The 25,316-nt window shown below is 39.6% G+C and overlaps 1 protein-coding gene and 1 pseudogene across 1 annotated transcript in view; both read right to left on the bottom strand.

The window, feature by feature from the left end:
- SLC27A2 (solute carrier family 27 member 2) overlaps positions 1-25,316 on the bottom strand; it is a 67,988-nt gene that overhangs the window by 32,639 nt on the left and 10,033 nt on the right. Inside the window, exons 2-3 of the mRNA XM_069098033.1 lie at positions 15,534-15,743; positions 7,694-7,852 (exon numbers count right to left, since the gene is read on the bottom strand). Of these exons, the coding sequence (XP_068954134.1) occupies positions 7,694-7,852; positions 15,534-15,743 (369 nt within the window). The remainder of the gene's footprint in view (positions 1-7,693; positions 7,853-15,533; positions 15,744-25,316) is intronic.
- LOC138168491 (nuclear transcription factor Y subunit beta pseudogene) lies at positions 6,031-7,112 on the bottom strand (annotated as a pseudogene).

The raw sequence follows: 25,316 nt of genomic DNA, 5'->3' as shown, positions 1-25,316 counted from the left end.
GAAATGTATCATATTAGAGGGAAAGAGGGGAAGGAGAGGAGCTTCGCATGAGATTTGTTCCTGTCACTCTTGGTGTGAAGAAGAAATAACATACTTCATTAAGTATAAAAATATCCTAGAGGCAGTAGGAAGGGGAAAGGGCTACGAAAGGGGGGTGGCGGTTAGTAGGGAGAGAAGTAAGGGGGAAAGGGAAAAAAAGGGAAGGGGGCTGATAAGGGAATACTGAGGGAGGCGGTGGTCAAAAGGAAAACTATTAAGGGGGGAGGGGAGAAGGGGAGAAAAAATATGAGCATTAACAGGGGAGGGAATAGGATGGAGGGAAAGAAACAGATAATAATCATAACTGTGAATGTTAATGGAATGAACTCTTCCATAAAACAGAGGCGGATAGCAGAATGGATTAAAAATCATAATCCTACAATATGCTGTTTACAAGAAACACATCTGAAACAGAGGGATACACACAGGGTAAAGGTAAAAGGCTAGAGTAAAATATATCATGCCTCAGCTAAAGTAAAAAGAGCAGGGGTAGCAATCCTTATCTCAGATAAAGCAAAAGCAAAAATTGATCTAATTAAGAGATAAGGAAGGAAACTATATCCTGCTAAAATGAACCATTGAGAATGAAGCAATATCATTACTTAACATATATGCACCAAGTAGTATAGAATCCAAATTCCTAGAGGAGAAGGTAAGGGAATTAGAGGAAGAAATAGCAAAACTATACTAGTAGGAGACCTTAATCTCCCGCTCTCTGAGCTTGACAAATCCAACCTCAAAATAAACAAGAAAGAAGTTAAGGAGGTGAATAGAATTTTAGAGAGGGTAGGTATGATAGATCTCTGGAGAAAACTGAATGGGGATAAAAAGCAATATACCTTTTTCTCAGTGGTACATGGCACATACACAAAAATTGACCATGTACTAGGACATAAAAACCTCACAATTCAGTGCAGAAAGGCAGAAATAATAAATGCATCATTCTCAGATCATGATGCAATAAAAGTCATATGCAATAAAGGGCCATGGCAAGACAGACTAAAAACTAATTGGAAACTAAACAATTTAATCCTAAAGAATGAGTGGGTCAAACAAGAAATCATAGAAACAATCAGTAACTTCATTCAAGAGAATGACAATAATGAGACAACATACCAACATTTCTGGGATGCAGCAAAGGCAGTTCTTAGGGCAAGTTTTATATCCCTGAGTGCATACAATGAATAAATTAGAGAAAAGAGAGGTCAATGAATTGGTCATTCAATTGAAAAAGCTAGAAAAAAAATAAATTGAAAATCTCTAATTAAATACTAAATTAGAAACACTGAAAACCAAAGGAGAGATTAATAAAATTGAAATTAAAACTATTGAATTAATAAATAAAATGAAGAGCTGGTTTCATGAAAAAAAAAACAATAAAATTGATAGACAATATGATAAAAATATGATACCAATATGATAAAAAAAGAAAGAAAACCAAATTGTGAGTATCAAAAATGAAAAGAGTGAACCTACCACCAATGAAGAGGAAATTAAAACAATAATTAGAAATTATTTTGCCCAGTTGTATACACATAAATTTGACAATCTTAGTGAAATGGATGATTATTTACAAAAATATAGGTTGACCAAATTAACTGAAGAGGAAGTAAATTACTTAAATAACCCCATCTCAGAAAAAGAAATCGAACAAGTCATCAGTGGACTCCCTAGGAAAAAATCTCCAGGGCCAGATGGATTTACTAGTGAATTCTATCAAACATTTAAAGAACAATTGATTCCAATACTCTACAAACTATTCAGGAAAATTAGTGAAGGAGTCCTACCAAATTCTTTTTATGACACAAATATGGTATTGATACCTAAATCAGGAAGAGATAAAACAAAGAAAGAAAATTATAGACCAATCTCTCTCATGAATATAGATGCAAAAAATTAAATAAAATATTAGCAAAAAGACTACAGCAACTTATCACAAGAATAATACACTTTGATCAGGTAGGATTTATTCCAGGAATGTAAGGATGGTTTAATATTAGGAAAACCATCAGTGTAATTGATCATAACAATAAAACTAGCAAAAACCACATGATTATCTCAATAGATGCAGAAAAGGCTTTTGACAAAATACAACATCCATTCCTATTAAAAACACTAGAAAGAATAGGAATAAATGGAGCCTTCCTTAAAATAACAGGTAGCATCTATTTAAAGCCATGAGCAAGTATTATATGTAATGGAGAGAAGCTAGAAGCATTTCCAATAAGATCAGGGGTGAAACAAGGATGTCCACTATCACCCCTCTTATTCAATCTGGTACTAGAAATGTTAGCAGTAGCAATTAGAGAAGAAAAAGAAATCAAAGGAATCAAATTAGGCAAAGAAGAGACCAAGCTATCACTCTTTGCAGATGATATGATGATATACTTAGAGAATCCTAGAGAATCAAGTAAAAAACTACTTAAGACAACAAATAAATTTGGCAAAGTTGCAGGATATAAAATAAACCCACATAAATCCTCAGCATTCCTGTATATTTCTAATGAAATTCAACAGCAAGAGATAGAAAGAGAAATCCCATTTAAAGTTACTGTAGACATTATAAAATATTTGGGAATCTACCTGCCAAAACAAACCCAAGACCTATATGAACACAACTACAAAACACTTTTCACACAAATAAAGTCAGATCTAACCAATTGGAAAGACATCAATTGCTCGTGGCTGGGTCAAGCTAATATAATAAAAACGACAATTTTACCTAAATTAAATTATATATTTAGTTCCATTCCAATCAGTTTACCAAAAAACTACCTTATAGAGCTAGAAAAAAATAGTAACAAAATTCATTTGGAAGAACAAAATGTCCAGAATATCAAGGGAATTAATAAAAAGAAATGCTAGGGATGATGGCCTAGCCTACCAGATTTTAATCTGTACTATAAAGCAGCAGTCCTCAAAACTACTTGGTACTGACTGAGGAATAGAATACTGGATCAATGGAATAGATTGGGTACACAAGACTCAGCAGTCAATGACTATAGTAATCTACTGTTTGATAAATCCAAAGACCCCAGTTTTGGGGATAAGAACTCACTTTTTGACAAAAACTTCTGGGAGAACTGGAATACAGTATGGCAGAAACTGGCCACAGACCATTATCTAACACCATATATGAAAATCAAGTCTAAATGGGTGCATGATCTAGGTACAAAGGCTGATACTCTAAGCAATCTGGGAAAGCAAGGAATAGTTTTGTGGAGAGGGAAAGACTTTATGACCAAACAAGAATTAGAGGGCATTATAAAATGCAATATGGATAATGTTGATTACATTAAATTGAAAAGCTTCTGTACAAACAAAGCCAATGTAACCAGGATTAAGAGGGAAGTGGAAAATTGGGAAAGAATTTTTACAACCTATGTCACTGATAAAGGACTCATTTCTAAAATATACAGAGAATTGAGTCAAATCTATAAGAATACAAGTCATTCCCCAATTGATAAATGGTCAAAGGATATGAACAGGCAGTTTACAGAGGAAGAAATTAAAGATATTTATAAGCATATGAAAAAATGCTCTAAATCAGTATTGATTAGCGAAATGCAACAAAACAACTCCAAAAAACAACAAAACATCTCAACAGTCAGATTGGCTAAGATGACAAAATAGAAAAATTACAAATGCTGGAGAGGATGTGGACAAATTGGAACACTAATGAATTGCTGGTGGAGTTGTGAACTGATCCAACCATTCTGGAAAGCAATCTGGAATTATGCCCAAAGGGCTATAAATATTTTAATACCCAGCAATACCACTTCTAGGGTTGTATCCCAAAGAGATCACAGAAGTGGGAAAAATACTCATATGTACAAAAATATTTATAACAGCTCTTTTTGTGGTAGCAAAGAATTGGAAATTAAGGGGGTGCCCATCAATTGGGGAATGGCTGAACAAGTTGTGGTATATGCATGTTATGGAATACTATTGTGCAATAAGAAACGAGGAGCAGATGGACTTCATATTTACCTGGAGAGGCTTATACGAACTGATGCTGAGTGAGAAGAATAGAGCCAGGAGGAATTTGTACACAATTACATATACAACGTATGTGTGATGACCAACTTTGAGAAACTGGACTCTTCTCAGCAATCCAGAGTCATAAGTTGACCCCAAAAGACTCATCATGGAGAGAGATGTTTACATTCAGAGAAGAACTGAGATTGAACCTAGATTGAAGCAAACTACCTGCCCTTTTTCGTTTTCTTGTTTGGTTTTGTTTCCTCTTTCCCATTCTTCATTCCATCTGTTACAATCCTTCTTTATAACCTGACTAATGCCTAATGCGAAAGTATTTGCAGATACTATACTTGATTGTATGCTGCCACTGGGGAGGGGGGGGGAGAGGAGGAAAGGGAGAGAAAATTTGAAACTCAAGGAATTGTGGTAATGAATCTTGTAAACTAAAAGTGACCAGGGCATCCTCACTATGCTTGGGCTTTCTTTAGGAAAGCTAAAGCAGGCACCCTGTTGTCATAAAGTAGAAAGGTATGCAATGAGGGAGAAACTGGATTCTGATGTGAATGAGGAATAATTAAAGGGTCTGGAAATGGTTATGTAATAGGCTCTGGGGTCTATAAATTGTTTTTAAACATGGACAGGGCCCTAAAGCATTCCAGAGCAGCTTCCACCTTAATACAAGATGTAATTCTCTTAAGATGTTCTAAGGAACTATATATTAAAACCAGGGCAGCTAGGAAGCATGGCGTAGAGAATGGTGGCTTTGAAGTCAAGAGGACCTGAATCATGGCCTCAGATACTTACTAGCTGTGTGATCCTGGGCAAGTCATTTAACCTTGTTTGCCTCAGTTTACTCATTTGTAAAATGAACTGGAAAAGGAAATAGCAAAACACTCTGTGTCTCTGTCAAGAAAACCACCAAATGGGATCACAGAGAGTCAGGAATAGCTGAATAACAACAATACTACAAATAGGAGGATAGGAAACACTGAGAACCCTTTATTTCTGTTTCAGGAGGGGGCATAAGACTTTATTAGCCACTTTCTCCCGTAAGAGACCATGGGGGGGGTGGCCAGGTAGCACAGCGAGTAAGAGCACCGGCTCCAGTGTCGGGATGACCTGGATCAAATCCGGGCTCAGATACTCAGCACCACACCCAGAAATAATAACTGGCCGTGTAACCTTGAGCAAGTTACTTAACCCCAATTGCTTTAAAAAAAAAAAAAAAGAGACAATGGGGGACAATGCCAGTACCAGGAGTTCAAGGATTATGAAGAACCATACAGCTTACAAAGCTCTTTCCCTCAATAACCCTATGATGTAAGTAACATGTACCACTGTCCCCCAATTTATAGATACGTGAACTGAACATTAGAAAGGTAAAGGGACTTGCCACAAGGTCACATATCTAATAAGCAGCAGAACTAGGGCTCAAACCAAGAACATCGAGCTGGAAGTCACTGTTTAACAATACTGATAAAATTTCTGTGCCTTGGTTTCCTCCTTTGTAAAATGGGGAGGTGAGATTAGACGATTTCTATCATCCCTTCCAATTCTAAATCTTTATGATGGTGGTTCTCAAATTCTTTCTTGCCCTCAACACAGTATTTTCTGCCATGAGGAATTCTGGCACATTGAATCTTTAAGCTGGTATAAATAAAAGTATCTGGGCAGCTAGGTCTCCATGCCCCTCACTTTCCTAGACCTTTCCTTGCCTGTTTTCTACTTTGTCACTTTCTTTATTTCCTTAGAACTTGAAACATAGAAGGTAGCTTTGAATCTCTGTGGTTAGTCATTATTGTGACTACCTCAACACCAATCTAGAGGAAAAAATGACTGGAAAACTGCAGTTGGGGATGTAGATGGATGTCTTGGCGTGTGTGGTGGATTTTCCCAGGCACACTTAAGTGAAACTCACAGCACACCCTTTGAGAATAACTTTTTTATGATTTATGATCTGACCCTTGACTCTGTAATCTTCCCATTAAGCCGCAAACCCTTTTATGCCAGTTCTTTTTTTGTACAAAACAAAAATATTTTAATACCTTTAAAATACAAATTTTTTTCATTGAAATCTTTCATGAAAAAAGATTCTCCAATTGGAATTCACATCTCAATTAGTCAAGCATCAGGGAAGCTACATTACAACTATTTAATATACAAAGAGACATTTCTCTTCCCCAAGGTATTTTGTGTGTGTGTGTGTGTGTGTGTGTGTGTGATGTCTCTGCTTCAGAACGGTCCACTTCTCTCCCATCTTTTTATATTTGCAGTTCCAACTTTTCTTAAAATCATGAGAACTGGATCTGTTGAACACCAGAAATCTGTTGATATGATGTTGTATAAACCATAACATTTTGTTGTTGGCCATCTGTGGTTATTAAACCGGCTGGTAACTGATTAGTGAAAGCTTCTTCAGTGAGCTCCTCACTCAGTCCATCTGTGGTCGTGACTGCTCCTCCAATGCCCTTCTCTCCTTTTATTGCCTCTCTGAATTTCTGAAGGTAAAGCTTCAAAGGTTCCACATAACTGTCAAAACCCAAAGTTGACATTGCGAACAGAATGTCTTCTCCATTGATGGTTTTCCGCTTTTCCTGGTGACACCTTTCACTGGCTTCAGATGTGATAAAGCTGATGAATTCACTCACACACTCTTGCACACACTCCTTAGCATCCTTAGCAATCTTCCCTGTCTGAGGTATGGCATTCTTCATTATCCTTGCAACGCTGGTGATGGGAAGATAGATGTCCTGTTCTCGAAAGATCTCTTTGGAACCATTTGTGTCTTCGTGATCATTCATGCTGTCTTCTGTATCATCATGAGGTTGTATCACATAGTGGCTGCTACCAATGTAGTCTGAAATTGCTAATTGCGATGCATGTGTGGTCGAAGTATCTCCATCCATCTTTAACACAGGCATAAATGAGCTCATCTGTGATCTACACAAGTGACTGGAACAATCTTCTAGGTGTTCCTAGCAGGAAATGCTGCAGCTGGCAGCTCACTTAAAGGAATAAAAGGCAAACCCAAACACCCTAGAAAGCTGACAAAGGGGTGCTCTGCAAACAGGAGGCACTGGAGGACTTGCTGGACTGGACCTAGGTGTCAAAGAAGAGTCCCGGGGAGAGGGGGCGGACAGGGGAAGGGGCGCACAACACTCACGACCCCCGCCCCCCATGACAACAAGCCAGGGCTTCCAGGCCCCCGCCAGCACGGTGCCAAGGCTGGGGACCCAGATGCAAGCGGGCTGGGCGGTGGGTGAGGACGAGGCAGGTAGAGGGGGGCGTGTGGGGGTGAACGAAGGGCAAGACCCGCCAAAGCCCCCCTCCCACACCCGGGGGCCTCGGGGAGGGGGTGCGCAGTTCCCGGAGCCCTACCTTAGAGGCCGGGGGCTCCGACCCCCTCCCACCAGAACGGCCGCGGTACCCCTCCCCCCCTCCACTCCCTTTAACCTCCGTGAAGACAAAGCGATCCCCCCCCCCCCCCCCCCCGGGGGGGGGGGGGGCGGTTCCCCGTTGGGCGGGGGAGGGGAGGCCGGCCCGCGCCCCCTCCCCCCGGGGTGGCCCTGGCGCCCGGACCCAGCCGGCACAAAGGGTGGCCCTGGCGCTGTCTATGCCAGTTCTTTTGAGGTGTAGGTGTTGAATGAACCCATGATGAAAAGGACAAGCTTACCTTTTGAAATGCATCCATGTAATCCAATCAAGAGGGCAGCACTGTGATACAAGGGCAGACAAATGTAGATTACGTCCTCTGAAGTGACATTGGTTGCATGGACAAGGCCGGTGGCATACCACAGGCGCCGATGAGTGATCACTGCAGCTTTGGGGAGACCTTTGTAAAGACACAACAAAAAGACTGAATAGGCTGAGGGAACACATCTGCAAACATATCATCATAATTCATATATAGTACTTTAAGATTTGTAAAACACTTTCCTCATAACAATCCTATGAGGATACCTCCTCCCAGTGCACGTAATAACAGATGATGTTTATATAGCATTTTAATGTTTGCAAAGTACATTCTATAGTGTATCTCATTTGATCTTCATTATAATACATTGAGAGCAACTAGGTGGTGCACTGGTTAGAGGGCTAGACCTGGAGTCAGGAAGAACTGAGTTCAAATGTGACCTCAGTGCAAGAAAATCAGAAAGTAGGAAAGGACCAGATTATAAAGAGTTATAAAATACTAAACAGAAGAGTTTATATTTGATCCTGGAGGTAACGGGCACGTGGGAAGCAGGCAAAGGGTAAAGGAGATAGCAAGTGCAGTAAGATCTACACTTTAGAAGACTTGGCAGACATCCCCAAGTCTTCCATTCTTCAAAAACCTTCATCAGGCTATCCCATCAAAGTTACCAAAAAGCTATTAATTGCCCAGTCTGATGTTTTTTTTCTCATTTCTCATCCTTCTCAATCTTGTTGTTGTTTAATTGTTTCAGTCATGTCTGACTCTCTGTGACCCCATCTCAAGTTTTCTTGGCAAAGATAATGGAGTGGTTTGCCATTTCCTTCTCCCGCTCATTTTATAGATGAGGAAACTGAGGCAAACAGGGTTAAATGACTCGCCCAGGGTCACACAGCTATTAAGTGCTTGAGGCCATATTTGAGCTCAGAAAGATGAGTCTTCCTGACTCTAGAACCAGTACTCTATGTACAGCCACTTAGCTGCCCCCTTCTCAACCTATCTGCAGCATTTAATACTAATGACCCACAGTTTTCTCTTGGACACTGCCTCCTCTCTTGGTTTTTATGTCTCTTCTCTCTTCCGGTTCTCCTCCACTTGTTTGACTGCTTCTTCTCAGTTTCCTTTGCTGATTAATCATCCAAATCATATCTACTACTAGCGAGTATTCCTAAGGCTCTTGACCCCCTGCTTTTCTCTATGGTCTCAGTGACCTCATCAATTCCTATGTGTTTAATTATCATCTCTATGACCATGATTTCCAGGCCTACTCTTTCCCATGAGACACAATACTGCATCACCAGTTTTCTACTGGATATTTCAAACTAGGTGAGCCAGAAACACCTCAGACTCACCATGTCTGTATTCAGTCAACTCCAGTGTAATCCTATGGCCTCTAGAATCAAATATAAATTCTACTGCTTAGTTTTTCTTTCCAGCCTCAGTGGACTTTACTCCCCTCCCACACTCTTCAGTTCAGCCAGACCATCTTCTCTTTTCCTCACACACAAACAACACTCCATCTCTGTGCCTCACCACTGGCTTACCCCAGGATGCTCTCCCTTCTCACCTCTGCCTCATAAAGTCTCTTAAGATACAGCTCAAATACCACCTTCTAAAGGAAGCTCTGACAATCAAAGATGACCCAAAGACAAATGGGCCATCACAGGAAAGAGTGAGTTCTTCCCTAGCCACCACCTTCCTGGAAGACTTTCAGGAGAGGCTGAACAAACACTTGTTAAGGAGGGGAGGGAAATTCCCGTTTGGGGATAGGTTGGACTGTATGACCTGTGAGATTCAAAGCTAAGATTCTGTTAGATTTTGCACTGAAATTCAGTCTCTTGTGCACCTGCCTGCAATTTTCCATACAATGTCTGGGTGAGCAAAGAGAAGGCAAGTGGGCAGAAGGAGGTGGGGCAGGGAGTTTCTTAAACCACAAATTTATCCTCAGGAAAAGGAAATAATAAGACCCAACTCTATGAACCAGAAAAGAAAGGGAAGAGAAAATGATAAGACTGAGGAGCCAGTCTAGGAGAAGGAAAGGGCTTTGTGGGTTGAAGTAGACCCTGCTGAATTAACTCCTTATTCCCATAGAGCCATGGTTTACGGATGGAGGGAGTAGTGGGGGAGACAGAGTTCCAAACTAGAGCTCTAATTAGTAGAAAATACATTTTCCAATAGAACTTTGTTCACATAGGGCGGTTGGGCTCCATAGTACAATGTGACATTTCAGATACATGAAACCTTACCAGTTTTTATGGGAAAACAACTTACATACAAACTTTTGTGGAGTAGAGGCTGAATGAGTAAGTCATTAGGGACATTGTGTGTGTGTGGAGGGGAGGGGAATTCCTGTTTAGGTTTGGGTTTGTAGTTTGGGAACAAAATGTACTTCAAAAATAACTCAAAGTTTACATCCTTCCTGGTAGAGTCAACTGTCTCACCTTAGTGTAACTCATGTATCTGTCTATCTACTGACCTTCTTCATTTCATACTTATCCTCATTCAACTCAATCTTTCTTCAATCTAGTCCCTTTTCTCCTTCCTTCTATTGTTCCCCGAAGAACTGGTTGGTGCTTGATGGTTAACAAACTTCTCTTCATCCTCAATATTTTCTTTTTTTTCTCCTTCAACCTTCTAGTATTCACAGAAACCTGATTCCCTCTGGGAAATACTGTATCTTTGGCTATTCTCACTCTGCAGTGCTGACTGTTTTCTCCCATGTTGCCTGATCCCCTAAACCAGGAAGAGGAGGTGACATACTTCTTGTTGCCAGCTGCCATTCCCATTCCCTCCCTCTGCCACCATAATTCAGCAACTTCTCTTTTTATAAGAGCTTGCTCCACCCATCTACATCTGTGATCTCCTGGCTTCAAGATAGCCTTTCCTCCTTTCCTTTCTTTTGGCAATGGGGTTAAGTAACTTGCTCAGGGTCACACAGCTAGTAAGTGTCTGAGGCCACATTTGAAATCTCATCCCACTGACTCCATGGCCAGTGCTCTATTCACTATCTAGTGTAATGGGAATGTAAATTTTTAAGGTCTTCCCTGCCCCTAGGCTAAAGTGTACCTGGAGCCTGGGGTGGGAGGCTTGTTTTTCAGTAGATACTTTTTGATTGGCCAGTGGGTCCAGAAGGTTGTTACATTCTCTGAGCCAGGAGAAGGCTATATAAACCCTGATTTGAGGCTTTGATTTGGGGCTCACTTTGAGAAGAGTTCTGTGATTTGATCAGATGAGACTTTGGGAAGCCGTTGTTGAGAGCCCCCCGGCTTTGAAAAACCCAGATGTTGATTTGGTATGGATGTAATGGTTGGACAGTATGGAAAGCTGTCTACTTGATCTGTTTCCATCTTGATAATTCTGCCTGTATATTCTGAAGTTCGGGGTGCTGACCTTTTTCCCCGAACGAGGTAAACGATAGATGTTTGACTGATTAAAGTAAGCTTGTTAACCCATTTTGAGTTGCTTTTCTTTATCAAAGCTGATCCAAGAACCTGTGTTGGCAGCCACTGTAGGGACACTGGGGTGCTTGCTGCTACACCTAGCTTCCCCCCTTTTCTCCTTTCTTGAAGAGTTTAATACCTGGTTCATAATCTTTCTCACTCCAACTAATCCCTTTCTATATACTTGGGAACTTCAATATAAATGTTGGTGAACCTTCAAACACACTAGCATCCTAGTGCTTCAGTTTCCTATGGGGGGGGAGAAGAAAGAAGGAAACAAGCATTCATTAAGCACCTACTATGTGTCATGCAATGTTCTAAGTGCTTTACAAATATGATCTCATTTTATTTTCACAACAGCCCTGGGAGGTAGGTGTTATTATCAGCTTTATTTTGAAGAAACTGAGGCAGACAGAAGTTAAATGACTTGCCCAGGACCACACAGCTATAAGTATCTGATGTTAAATTTGAACTCAGGTCTTCTGGTCTCCAGGTCCAATGTGCTATCATTCACTGTACCATCTAACTGCCTATGACCTTTACCTGTGACTTCACCTCAGCCACTCACAAGATTGGTCATGTTGCAGATACATCATCGCTGCTAACTGCATCACCTTCATAATTTTAGAACTCTGAATTTATAATTCTGATCATAATTTCCCATATTTTATTTTCTGTCTCATGTCACCCAAATCTATATTTTGTCTCACCACAGACTCCCTCCATCTCTCCCTGTACTCCTGGTTAATGACCCTTGTTCTGACCTTACTTTCTTGTCTTCATGGTTTTCACCCTATAAGTTACTGACTTCAGCTCTACACTGTGCTTTATTTTAGACCTTTTGCCCTCAAATCCTTCAACTTTTGCCAATATTCATTTGGTTGTTGTAGCTGTCAAGGGCTCTTCAATCCAATTCAAAATTTTTTTGAATAATATTTTTTTTGGTGGGGAGAAGGCAAGGTAATTGGGGTTAAATGACTTGCCCAAGGTCACATGGCTAGTAAGTGTTAAGGGTCTGAGGTCGAATTTGAACTCAGGTCCTCCTGACTCCAGGGCCGGTGCTCTATTCACTGCTCTACCTAGCTGCCCCCTTCAATAATATTTTGAGGCACAAATCAAGACATCACTCATAAGCATGATGCCATCGGTCCTCTTTGAAAATGAAGGAGGAATAACAACAATTCAATAACTGTTATCAAGCACTGATTGTGCCAGACACTGCCCTACATATTGGCAACACAAAGAAAAACAGAGTCGTCCCTGCTTTTGAGGAACTTACACGTATAGGTGACAACTTGGAGGAAAGCCTGGAAAGTTACATTTTTCTCTATTAATATCAATTTAAAAAATAGTAAACAAACAAAATCACATTAGGGTCTTGTATTCTCTACGTGTTTTAGTTAGCTTTATAGACTGCTACTTGTGATGTTTCATGGCTGCAAATCACAAGAATACCACTGTCTCTCAAAAAAAGCTTGCAACACACATTGACTTGTGTACAAGAAATGGGATAAAATACATTTTCTAGGAAATGGAGGTGGTCAATCATCTACTGGGAACCTGAAAGCTGAAATGGTATCCATACAGCATCAGAAAATCTAAAGAAAGGCTGCATTGTGCATTGGGTAGTGAATTTATGGGAGGATATAGATGGGGGTTAAATAAACAGGGTAAGAAGATGTAGATGTAGATGGATTGCACTCTGCACCACTAGAGAGAGTGCCTACATTCATGAAACCATGGATCCATTGTAGAGACAGTAAAGTAAGAAGGCACAAATATTTGAAAGAGCTGTAATTTTATCAGAGTACCAACTTGTCTGGCACTTGGTACAGACTGTCCCATCCCTGGAATGAATACTCTTCTCACCTCTGTCTCTTAGAATTTCTAGCTTCCTTCAGAATTTATCTCAAACACTAACTCCTATAGGAAGTCTTTCTTGATTCCTTCCTCTCCCAATTGCTAGTGCTTCCCTATTGAAATTACCTTGCATTTATTTTATTTACTTGAGAGTACATGATATCTCCCCCTACAGAATGTACAGAGAACTCCTTGGGGAAGGACTGTTTCATTTTTGTCTTGGGATTCCCAACTCCTAAGAGAGTGCCTAGCACACACTGCCTAGCAGATAAGTGCTTGTCAATTGGTAGTGGATAAGTCTTAGGGAGTTACCTGAGACATATTGTCAGTTAGTCAATAGACATTTATTAAATGCCTCCTATGTTCCTGGTACTGTGCTAATATAGAGGTTAAGTGACTTGCCCAGGGTCACACAGTTAGTAAACAAATAAGGGTAGGATTTGAATATAGGTCTCCATAACTCCAAGCTTATCATCTATCCATTACATTATACTCCTTCTACATATATGTTAGTAAATATGCATGGAAAAATACATATGGAAAAACATATATAGTAGGCTATCTATGTAATACAAAACCATTTGATAATTTAAAACATTCAGAAGCAAACAATATATTTGATCAATAATAAAATTATTAAATTGACTAGTTCAAATATTCTGGGGCAGCTAGGTGGTGCAGTGAATAGAGCACTGGCCCTGGAGTCAGGAGGACCTGAGTTCAAATCTGGCCTCACACACTTGGCACATATCTAGCTGTGTGACCTTGGACAAGTCACTTAACTCCAATTGCCTTGCCTTGCCTTCTCCCCTCCAAAAAAATACTCTGATCCCCCTTTGGGGGCAAGGGGAAGGGCAACAAGCATTTATTAGTCACCCACTATGTGCCAGGCACTGTTCTAAGCGCTTTACAAATATCTCATTTTATCTTCACAACAACCCTGGAAGGTAGGTGCTATTATCATCCTTATTTTGAAGAAACTGAGGCAGACTGAAATTATAACAATCCAACAAGAAGTACAACTGATCCAGTCTTATTATGACACTGGGCTGAGGGTTGTTAACTTATTTGTGTGTGTTCTGGATCCCTTTGACAGTGTAGTGAAGCCTATGGAACTCTTCCCAGAAAAATGATTTTTTAAAAATTCACAATTGGGGGCAGCTAGGTGGCACAGTGAATAGAGCACTGACCCTGGAGTCAGAAGGACCTGAGTTCAAATCTGGCCTCAGACACTTGACACATGAGCTGTGTGACCTTGGGCAAGTCACTTAACCTCAATTGCCTTGCCTTCCCCCCTCCAAAAAAAAAATTCACAATTGAAGGAAATGATAAATTTTAGTGAAAGGTTAGTGAAAATAAAGATATAATTTTATCCAAGTTCATGGACCTCTTGAAAGGTTTCTGGACTCCAGGTTAAGAAGCTCTGTTTTAGAGAAAATTTTACTAGAGCAAACATTTTGCAGATATGACGAGTTGCCAACATTAGTATGAGTGTAGGGATGGGTCCAGAAATAGGAAATAGCTCTGAATGGATATAAAAAAATAGAATTTTGTCCTTAAGAAGGCACCAAATTTTCTGAAGCCCTTTCCTTTGCTGCCCACCTAAGAAAGCTTCTTAGGGTCCATGGCTGGCAGAAGTGACCTGGCTTATACCATGAATCCTGTAGGAACAGGAGTAAGGATCAAAAGTCTCTAAAATATTCTATGGACCCAGGACCAGTCTTAGATATGAGTCTGGATCAGGACAGGCTCAGAAAGCCTGCCACTTCTTGCTCTACTCTCTGACTGCCTAAGAAAATTCTAAGATGAATGGTTTTGAGTGGTGGGGGATGGGATAAATTAAATTACACAGTGTAATTTATCCCAGGTCCTAAATCCCCACAAAGATGGCCCCATTCTCAGAGTTTTCCAAAGTTGCCTGAGGGTCCAGGGCAACTCTAACGCTGCCAGTAGGCAGGAAAAAAAGAAAGAAATGTCTAAATTTAGAAGATAGAGTATTGAGCTCTCATTATTTTAGGGGGTGATTTTACAACCTTAAACCAAGGAACTTTTTTTAGTATAATTTTTTTGAATCTAGCCCAAGTTCTTCTATTTTTACTATTATTTTGTTTGTCTACATTATTATTTATTCTTATTCTGGATGTAGGATCTGTATAGTCATTAAAATAAAATAACAAAAAACCCTTCCAACGATTAATTTACTCCATAACTGATGTCATTCATCATCTTTTGATTCAAAAAATAAATATTTTTATAGTCATCAGCTAACTCTTAATCTGTACCATTCCAGGGAGGGTAATGAAATATGTGGCATATGTGAAACAAGCTTTTCTCTTGTAGGAGCCTAAATGGGATCAGGTTATGAAATAAGATCTGTTACAGGCAAAGCATTCATTGTCTCATCGGCTTTTCCAATGAAGGAGAAAACCAACATCTTAATCCCATATTTAGCTCCCACTGGAGAAGTGTGCTGCTTTCTGAACTTGTGGCTATCATTATGATCGCCATTGTTCTTTATTTACCTGTGGTCCCAGAAGTATAGATGTACAGGGCAGGAGTTGCAAAACTGACATTTGACCTCCAAGACTCTGGGATAGGTTCATCAGAAGTTTCATCCAGTTTGTCAAGGAAGGAGTCAACACCCTCTGTGGTAGAAGTTCTACTCAGATAATAGACAGACACATCATCTTTCTTCAGGCTTGGCAACACCTCTTCAACCGCTGCTTGTAGATCTTTATTAAGTAAGAAAAAGAAATGAATTAGTCAATGAAGGTCTTATGAGCATAAGAGGTTATTATGTAGCTTTGCTCTCAATTTAAATTTTACTAAATGTAAAAATTAACAATATATACAATTATGACCTTGAAATAAGGGATGGGCTATATTTCTAGTTAATTCAAGGAGTCCATTATTTGTGGATTACTGACTCTGGATATTAGCGTTCGAAAAACACAACAGATGGCCAAGCTGGTTGAAATTTGCATTCTTCACAGAGAGTAACAAGTAGACCTAGGGATGAATGCCAAGGGGAAGAAATGTGGTTGGCACATTTTTCATTTTTATAACCAGTGGAAATTTGAAAATGCTCTGAAAAAACAATCTAGTTATTCCCAGGTGTCCCACTGCAACAAAGGGGTATAGCCCCCAAATGAAAAGAAAATCCTGAAGGAGAAGAGGGAAAAAAATCTGTTTTATCTGAGATGGCAGAAAAAAAAGCAAAGGTTGCTTACAAATGACTACTACCATACAAATCCAGCGACCCTCAGAAAGAGATACTAACGTTTATGAACAGGATTTTTCCTTTTACTGGACATGTGGTAACTTTTTGATTTCTGTAACTTCTGCCCTTAGCTCTTTGTCACCCTGACTGGTAAGTGCTTCTCATGGACCACTATTCACTGGCCATCTTCCCCTTCTCTGCCTCACTGCCCCAAAGATAACTACCTCCACCTTACCCCCTTTCAACTCTGGATCCACAATCAAATAAATATTGTAACTTCTTTTCTTTTCTATTGTAGGCAGAATGGTGTAATGAGTAGAGTGCTAGATTTTGAAGTAGGATGATCAGGGTTCTGGTCCCTCTTTAGAGACTAGCTGTGTAACCCTGGGCAAGTCACAATTTCAGACCCCAAAACCTTTAAAGTTTCTTCTAGCTCTAAATCTAATGGTATTATATTATGATTGTGTCATATTGAATTATTCTACCACATGTCATATCCATGACATTAATGGTCCAATGGATCTATTGTTGAAATACTGAAGGACTAAGACACAAATCTTTGCAAGTTCTTTGCTTTTTCACCTGCCCAGCACTTATTACACATTATCTCTTCCTTGCCTGAAATGAACTGCTTCCTCCCCTTAGCCTCTAATAAGGCCTTCCTTCAAAGTTCAGCTCAAATACCAAATCTCACCTGGAGCTGTTCTTGATCCCCCAGGCTACTAGTTCCTTCCCCACTGAAATTAACCCCTGGGGATTTGAAAGTTCTTACCACCAAAGTCCTTGGCACCTTCAAATAGTTGAAAGGATGTGGTTTTATCAATGGAAATGCCAGTAAACAAGATGTACTACCATTCATTTAGAAACTGTGCTCTAAGGACAATGGGGTCTCTCCATCTGACTTGCAGCTGAAACCTCTTCTATATGTTGCCTCCTACTTATAAAATATGAGCTGCTTCAAAGCAGGGACTATCTACTTTTTCCATTTGTATCTCAGTGCTTAGCACAGTGTCTTGTATCCAGTAAGTGCTTACTTAATAAATGCTTTTCCTTTTTTAATTGCTACTGGAAGGAGTGTGTCAATCTATTCCCCTAGGTTTCTTCTCCTGATCCCCATGACTTTCCAAACCAAAACATGCCTGACAGACACCACTTCCCCATAAGTGCTGTCTCCCCATGTTAGATTATAAATTCCTTGAGGCCAGGGACATCTCAATTTTGTATTTGGATCGCCAATGCTCAGCATATACTATAGTAAGTGTTTAATGAATACTTTTTCATTCATTGGGATAGGGAATCTTTGGTGAAAAAATCAGTGCAATCAAAATTCTAGTCTAAGAATATAATGTTATTGAGATTGGGGCACTGAGTAGTTCAATGATTTGACTAGGGTCACACAGACTTGAAACTAGCTCTGTCTGAGTCTGAGGCTAATCCTCTATCCATTATACCACACTGCCTCCCTAATTCAGTTTTCTGTAGTCTGACCAAAAATAGTTGATTAATTTAAGAAGTCAACCTGCAATCTACAACTGTACATTTGCTATTTGGACTTTTGGCTATGTTCTTGCAATATAAAGGTAGCTTCTATACTTAGCTGCCTTGCATTATGTTAATACAATGAACAAATCTATTCTCAGAGGGAAGAAGACTCAACAGCCCAAGGAGATAGCTCAGGGCCCCTCTTTCTGATTTTTTTTTTTATGCTTTGTTTCTCCAATTTTTCATGCATTGTGAATAAAATTTAATTGGGAAATGTCACCCATAAAACTGTATTTCTTATCATAGTTAATAAAACTATGTAATTTGTGACAAAACATAGAGGTATTGTTTAAGTGATTATTTTGTATAATTGCATTGGTGCAAATACTAGGAGTGTGAAAAAGAAAATGAAAAAGGGTTAGTGGAAGGAAGATGACTACTGGTTTATATAGGCTGTCATTCTGTAAACCCTATAGGAAAATTTTTGTTGTTGAGTTATTTCCAATTATGTCTGACTCTTTGTGATCCCATTTGGGGTTTCCTTGGCAGAGATACTGGAGAGTTTTGCCATTTCCTTCTCCAGCTCATTTTATAGATGAGGAAACCGAAGCAAACAGAGTTAAGTGACTTGCCCAGGATCAAACAGCTAGTAAGTGTCTGAGGCCCAATTTGAACTCAGGAGAATGAATCTTCCTGACTCTGGGCCTAACACTCTATCCACTGTGCCAACTTAGCTGTCAAGTAAGTTAGGACCAAGTAAATAAGGAAGTGAGGGTAAAGTATTATATATGAAAGGAATAATAAATGTTAATGTAAATGATGTAAATAATTTACTAAACTAGGGACATTCTATGGAACTTCTGCACCTGAGAATTCCATACTTAAGTAATAAAAATATGTGATGTGAATAAGGCTATGCTGTAACTACCGGATCAGGATGATGAGATTGAGCTCAGTATATGAAATGAGACTGGGAAGCTGCAGAATTAGGCCAGGTTATAATAATGGAGGATTACCATTATTTACACTGGCTGAACAACTCAGAATAAAAGCTATGTTTTAGGAAAGGACAAATAACTGCTTCCTAATACAGTTTTAGAAGCCAAGTCAAAGGAAACACAATAAACTTGATTCTCAATAGTAAACAGGAGCCAATGCTGAAGGTGTCTCTAGATTAGTTATTTAAGCATTATCAATCACAGCAGAGTAAATTTCAGCATTCCAGCAGGATGGAAAAATAAAGGAAATTCAATTAGAGAAAAGAGAGCTATGACAAAAGTCAGGGATAATTTTGGGAGGATAAATAGTTAGGAGTCAAAAAGTCACTGACATCTAAAGCCTAGAGATTATTTGGGGGAAAAAACAAACAAATAATACCTTACTGAGGCTCAGTATAAATATGTTAAATCTTAAGGTGGTGTAGTGGATAGAGTGCTGGGCCTAGAGTCAGGAGGACCTGAGTTCAAATTTGGCCTCAGATACGCATTTCCTAGTTGTAACCCTGGGAAAGTCATTTAACCCTGTTTGCCTCAGTTTCCCCATCTGTAAAATAAGTTAAAGAAGGAAATGGCAAACCATTCCAGTATCTGTGCCAAGAAAACTCTCAACGGGGTCACAAAGAGTTGGACGTGACTGAAATAACTGAACAACCAGTCTCAAGCACAGTAAACCTTGAACCTTCCCAGAAAAATGAATACATACTCCTTATAGCTAGCTAGAAAAATTAAAGAGGTAGGTAAAATAGCATTTTTCAAGGTAATAACAGCTGGGGGCGGCCAGCTAGCACAGTGAGTAAGAACACCGGCTCCAGTGTCGGGATGACCTGGGGATCAAATCCAGGCTCAGACACTTAGCACCCACCCAGAAACACCTTGAGCAAGTTACTTAACCCCAATTGCTTAGGGGCAGCCAGGTGGCTCAGCGAGTAAGAGCACTGGCTCCACTGGGGATCAAATCCAGGCTCAGATATTTAGCACCACACCCAGAAATAACTGGCCATGTAACCTTGAGCAAGTTACTTAACCCTGATTGCTTTAAAAAAAAAAAAGATAATAACAGCTGATTATAACATAACAATATATGATATCATAAGGACCACTTAACCATGTTACAAAATTTCAAGGGATAAAAGAGACAGCAGAAAGACTTAGTTAATTTGTTTTCAGCTCAGTTTTCACCAAAGAATAAGAGATTACTATTCTTAAACTCAAGACAGTGAGACATAGTGGGAAGGGCACTTGACTTGAGGATCAGTGGGCTTGGGTAGAAGGCCCAATTCTCCCTAACATTTCCTAGTTGTGTGACTCTAACCAACACCACCTGAACTGTTTGGAAACCAGAGAAAAAAACAAAAGCCTTATCCTCGTCATGTACAAAACTATAACCTGTTTTTCCAAGCTGCACATGATGTCAGTTACTATGCATCAGCAAATACATGGAGCTGGAGAGAATTCAGAAGGGCAAAGATTGTCTTTTGTCCGATGGATTATGTTTGCTTACATGTTCAGTGACATTGCCCTTTATCACAGATAGGTTCCACCAACTTGCCTGATTGATGTGAAAGGGGAATGGATGTGCTGTTATATAAGGAGAGACTAAAAATGAGGACTCTACTCTGTTTAAGAAAGGCTATGATGGGGCGAGGGCAGCCAGGTGATGCACTGGCCCTGGAGTCAGAAGGATATGAGTTCAAATCCAGCCTCAGACACTTGACACTGACTGTTTGACCTTGGACAAAAGTCACTTAACCCCAATTGCCTTGCCTTCCCCCCCCACCAAAAAAAAACAAACAAAAAGTCTATGATCCAAGCCTATACCAATATGGTAAACATCATAAAGAAAAGATCTATGTGTGATACAGTGATCTACAAAAACATCAGGGCCTTAAGCAATGTCCACTGACTGAATGAACGAATAAACCAGAAAGGCTTATCACATTTCAGAGTATTAGAATGAGGAGGTACTCCTCAAAGCTTGAAAAGCAGTCTCTGAGAAAAAATTGGTACTACTTGATAACGAATTTAGGGAAATAATTTTTCCAAGAGGCAGTACAGGCATTTTAAGAAGGTTTGGACAGTAGATTTATCATGGATGGCAACACCATGATAAATTAATTATGAATGAAAGTTAGAATGGAATGGGGTATGTGTTGCCATTCTCAGTGACAAAATTCTGAGCTATTTGCCCACAAAGTTTTCTCCAGTATAGTAACTCTTGGGATTAGTGTTAAAATACAGTTTTGCAGTAGACAGAGCACCAGCCCTGGAGTCAGGAAGACCTGAGTTAAAATCTGACCTCAGGCACTGAGTAACTGTGTGACCCTGAGCAAGTCACAACCTTGTTTGCCTCAGTTTCCTCATTTGTAAAATGAACTGGAGAAGGAAATGGCAAACCAGTATCTTTACCATGAAAACCCCAAATGGGGTCGCAGAGAGTTAGACATGACAACAACACACCAGCTCTGCAGAAACCAAGGTTACTTTTCCAACCTAGAAGAACCTGTTTCCAACAGACTCAGAGATAGCTCCCTTCACTAACCCCACCTGGATTGCCCAGCTGCCAGAGAAGTTTGCCACGGAAACTTTACAGTGTCCACAAACTTTGAAGAAGGCCTGTGTGCTTTCAGAAGATGGAAAAAAAGAAGTGGAGGTAAATGCCATGTGTACAGAAAACAGTGTCTGTCTTCTTTCCAGAGATAGATGAAATCATTGAAGATGACTTAGAAAATATAGCCATCACTGTCAGAGATACAATCTATGATAAAGTTCTGGTAAGGGCTTTATTATCCGAAAATCATATTTAATATGAGATTCTTCCCATATTTGCCAGGCAGGGGAATTGGTATTTTGAATCTTCTTTTGCATACTAACTTGCATCAGGAGTCCAGAGAATGGGCATGAAACATCCTGACTCAGCCTAAGGTGACATTTTAGAGAAAGAGAAATAGGTCATGTGTTGCTATGGTCCGGGCAGGTGTTTTACTTTGGGGACTTGTGCTCTCAGCTTCTTAAGTCAGCAAGAATGTATTAATCCCCTACTATGTGTAAGGCACTATGCTTGGTGCCAAGGATACAAAAGAGAAATACAAGACAGTTTCTGCCTCAGGCAGCTTACTGGCCTATTTGGTGGAAAAACATGCACACAGATAAATAAGTAAAAATGTATGCGAAGTTTTTAGTGGGAAGCATGAACAAAAAACAAAACAAAACAAACCCAACTCCTTTTTGTGCTGAAGGACAGCGATGTGTGGATTTAGCTTCAGGGAACCTTCCTTTTTCAGACTCTTTAGTGCTCAGGGTCAAAGGCTTTTTCCACATGGTCTGGGAACTGACAAGCAGAGGGTCAAGTAGGTAAAATGTCCAAAATCATCCATAGGGTTGCTAAGATAGATGCATTAGCATCTATAGTCTATGTAAAAACATCTAATCAGTAGCTCAGTCAGTTTGCCTGCTCCAAGGCAGAAGATTTAGAGAGGTTAAGAAGGAAGCTTTTTATTAAACTCATAATCCCTGCCCTACCTTTAGAGAGTTGAAAAAAAAGATCAATAAAGTTTGAATAGCACTATGTCTCATAATGGTGTTTCAAGAAAATTACTGACTTAATAATAACTGACTACATTGCTTTAAAGTTTGCAAAGTGCCTTACACATATTATCTCATTTGAACCTCACAACAACCCTGTGAAGTAGGTTTTCTTTTTAAAAATCAGACCTGTGATTTCATTGGTTGTAGGGAAATCCCATCAATGAAACTCCCTCTACTCATGAAATTTGGCACCTGTTTTTCAATTTTTTTTTTTCATTAGGTGAATTGGCACCTGTTTTTCAATTTATACTGTTAGTTACCCAGGGACACTGAATCTCTAGGAAGTTACTATTGGTCATCTTATTCCCATTTTACAGGTGAGGAAACTGAGGCCTGGGGAGATTAAGTGATTTGCCTGTGATCATAAAGCTAGTAAAGGGATGGAATGAGAATCTAGGACCTTTGAAGCCTTCTAGTCCAAATGCCACACTTTAAAGATGAGAAAGACTGAGGTCAGAGAGAAAAGTGATTTGCCTAAGGTCACTTAGGACAGTGACTGAGGTGGGATTTGAATGAGGGTCTCTCACTCTGATGCCTGCTATACTCTGGCCACTAAACTTTGCTGTGTCTCATATCACTGTTTTTTAAATTAATGTTTAACTCAAACCCATATTTATCTATGTCTCATGCCTTCCTCACCCCTATGTATGCTCCCTAGCTTTCCAAATTCTGAAAAAGAAAAATCAAGAAAAATTAATTTTTTTCTCTTCTCTCCTACCATGAAGTGAGCTGGGGTTCCTGAGGAACCCAAGTTCATTAATTAGTTCCATAACTGTTCTTTCTGTGAGGCTACACTTTGCTTAAAGCCAAAGGTACTTTGAAATTCATTGGGGCTGACCAAAGGTTAGGTTAAATTCTATTGAGGCACAGGAAGGAGCAGCAGCATGACTGGGGGTAGGAAGAAAGGAGAACAAACTGACCCTTATCCCTCTTTGGCTGCCTCTCCTCTCTATCCCTACAAAGTTTTATGTTAGATACTATTCACAGGAGTAGTAGATAAGCCACCCAAGAGTTCGCTAACTTGCCAAGTTGTATAGCCCTATGTGGGTATGGGGACAACTTTTTTCCTTTCACAAGTGCCTCTATTTCTCTCCCACCTATTAGCACTCCACTTCTCCTAAAATATTATTTTTCAGTCTTTGAATGTTGCTATGTTTCTTCCACTCCTCAAACTCCTATTGACTCCTGACCTCAGATTTTCCTCCTCTAAGCTTGGAAACCTGACTCTGACTTCAAAGTATCCTGGAGACTAGACCTCTTATCTGATTTCTGAACCCTGAGGTAATCTGTGGTGAGATTACCTCCACTGAAACTGCCTAAAAGGAAAATAGTCTCCCTCTGATACTCTGTCTCCTTCATCTTCCTGAGGTTACCCAGTTTGACTAGAAGGGTTTGGACAGTTGTTTGAGGTACCAACTGTGAAAACCAGTTGAGGTTGCTGTAGCTGTTTGGTCTGCCTTTTCTTAGGTTAAAGACACTTATGTCCCTAACCCAAGAAAGAAAAGAAAATCTGAATTACTCTCTCTTTTAAAAATTTTAAAAATTTCACCATTCTCCAACTGATGAACATTTTACTCTATATCCTTTGCCTTTGCCACCATAAAAAGTACTGATATGAATATTTTGGGAATTTGGGGGCTTTGACCTTAGTGGGGTATATGCCTAGCAGTGGGATCTCTGGGTCAAGGGGCTTATCTTAGAGACTTTCTTACACCATTTCAAAGTGCTTTCCAGAATGGATGGACAAATTCACAGCTTCAAGTCAAATATCAATTTTCAATGAACCAATCTGTACTTATTTTCTAAATTGATCTCTTTCTGTTTCTTTCACTCACATGAAATATGCATAGTTAGGCATTCTCAGAGGAACTCTCATTGTGAATCTTCCTTCAGAGGCTTTTCCTCCGAAACTAAGCACATTAGCGAATCAGAACTTATATGCTAAAATAATTCTCCCTCTCCCTGTCTTTTTCACATAGAGAAAAAAAGGTTTCCCAAAATAGGGTGTGAGGGAATTTTGTGATTATTTCCATACTATAAGAGATCTACAGTTTCACTGATACAAGCATTCCTTTTAATGATACTGATGTTAACCCACTGACATCACCCTCTGTAATTCTTGTCCATGTCCTTTCATAAATCTTTCATAAAAAGATATACCCAAATGAACTATAGGACTTTCTTTGGTTCTTTTGACATTTTGTAGGTACCTGTGAATCACTTGGACTAACCCTCTGTTATCCCACATGCCCCCTAAATGACTGGCCCATCTCTTTTTCCAATTATTCATTTCCTGGATGATATATTTTGTTACACTTCTTGTAACCAAGTCATAATGCTTAATATAATGCAGTGTACTTACATATACCATGTCTCTCTCCACTGGCCCTTACCATACCCATAATTTTGATTTTTGGGGGGCTGATGTTGATTCCATGGTTTGCAGCCATGTCTCATCATGGAGGAAACACTAGTGTTGAAAAGGTGTGTGTGTGTGTGGGTGGGTGAGAGAGAGAGAGACAGAGAGAGAGAGAGAGACAGAGAAAGGGAACAGTTTGGGAATGCTAAAAGTACAATATTATTGCTAAAATATGATAAAGATCATTCTTTTCCTCCATTCAATTCTAAGCCATGCTTACTGCTCATCTCCAGTACCTATACAAGATTAATGTGCTAATAGACTTTGCATCAAACTGTATATGATAGTTTTAGAAATGGACATTTTTCAAACATTTTTTCTTTGTTGGTTGTTAAGTTGATCTCTTGTGAATGGTCTTGAATATCATAGGGGCAGCATTAAAGTACTCTGGGTTTGATGCAGTAAGCTTTCCATTAATTCTGGCAGCTTTTTGGCTTGTCTTTCATAATCTGTCAAGTACAGTCACATCTATGCCATCCAAAAACATGGGCATCTGGAGAACTCACTCTCTCTTTAGGACTGCTTCTGTTTGGGCTCTTTGGAGTTTCCCTGTTTTACTGCTTCTTTTATGTTGATAATCACAGGACAATTATCTCTGTGG

This window comes from Petaurus breviceps, unplaced genomic scaffold (assembly GCF_028583685.1).
Source record: "Petaurus breviceps papuanus isolate PSGF00001 unplaced genomic scaffold, PetGlider_PUasm1.0 37, whole genome shotgun sequence".
NCBI lineage: Eukaryota > Metazoa > Chordata > Mammalia > Diprotodontia > Petauridae > Petaurus > Petaurus breviceps.
This window is presented reverse-complemented; position numbering and strand designations above follow the sequence as displayed.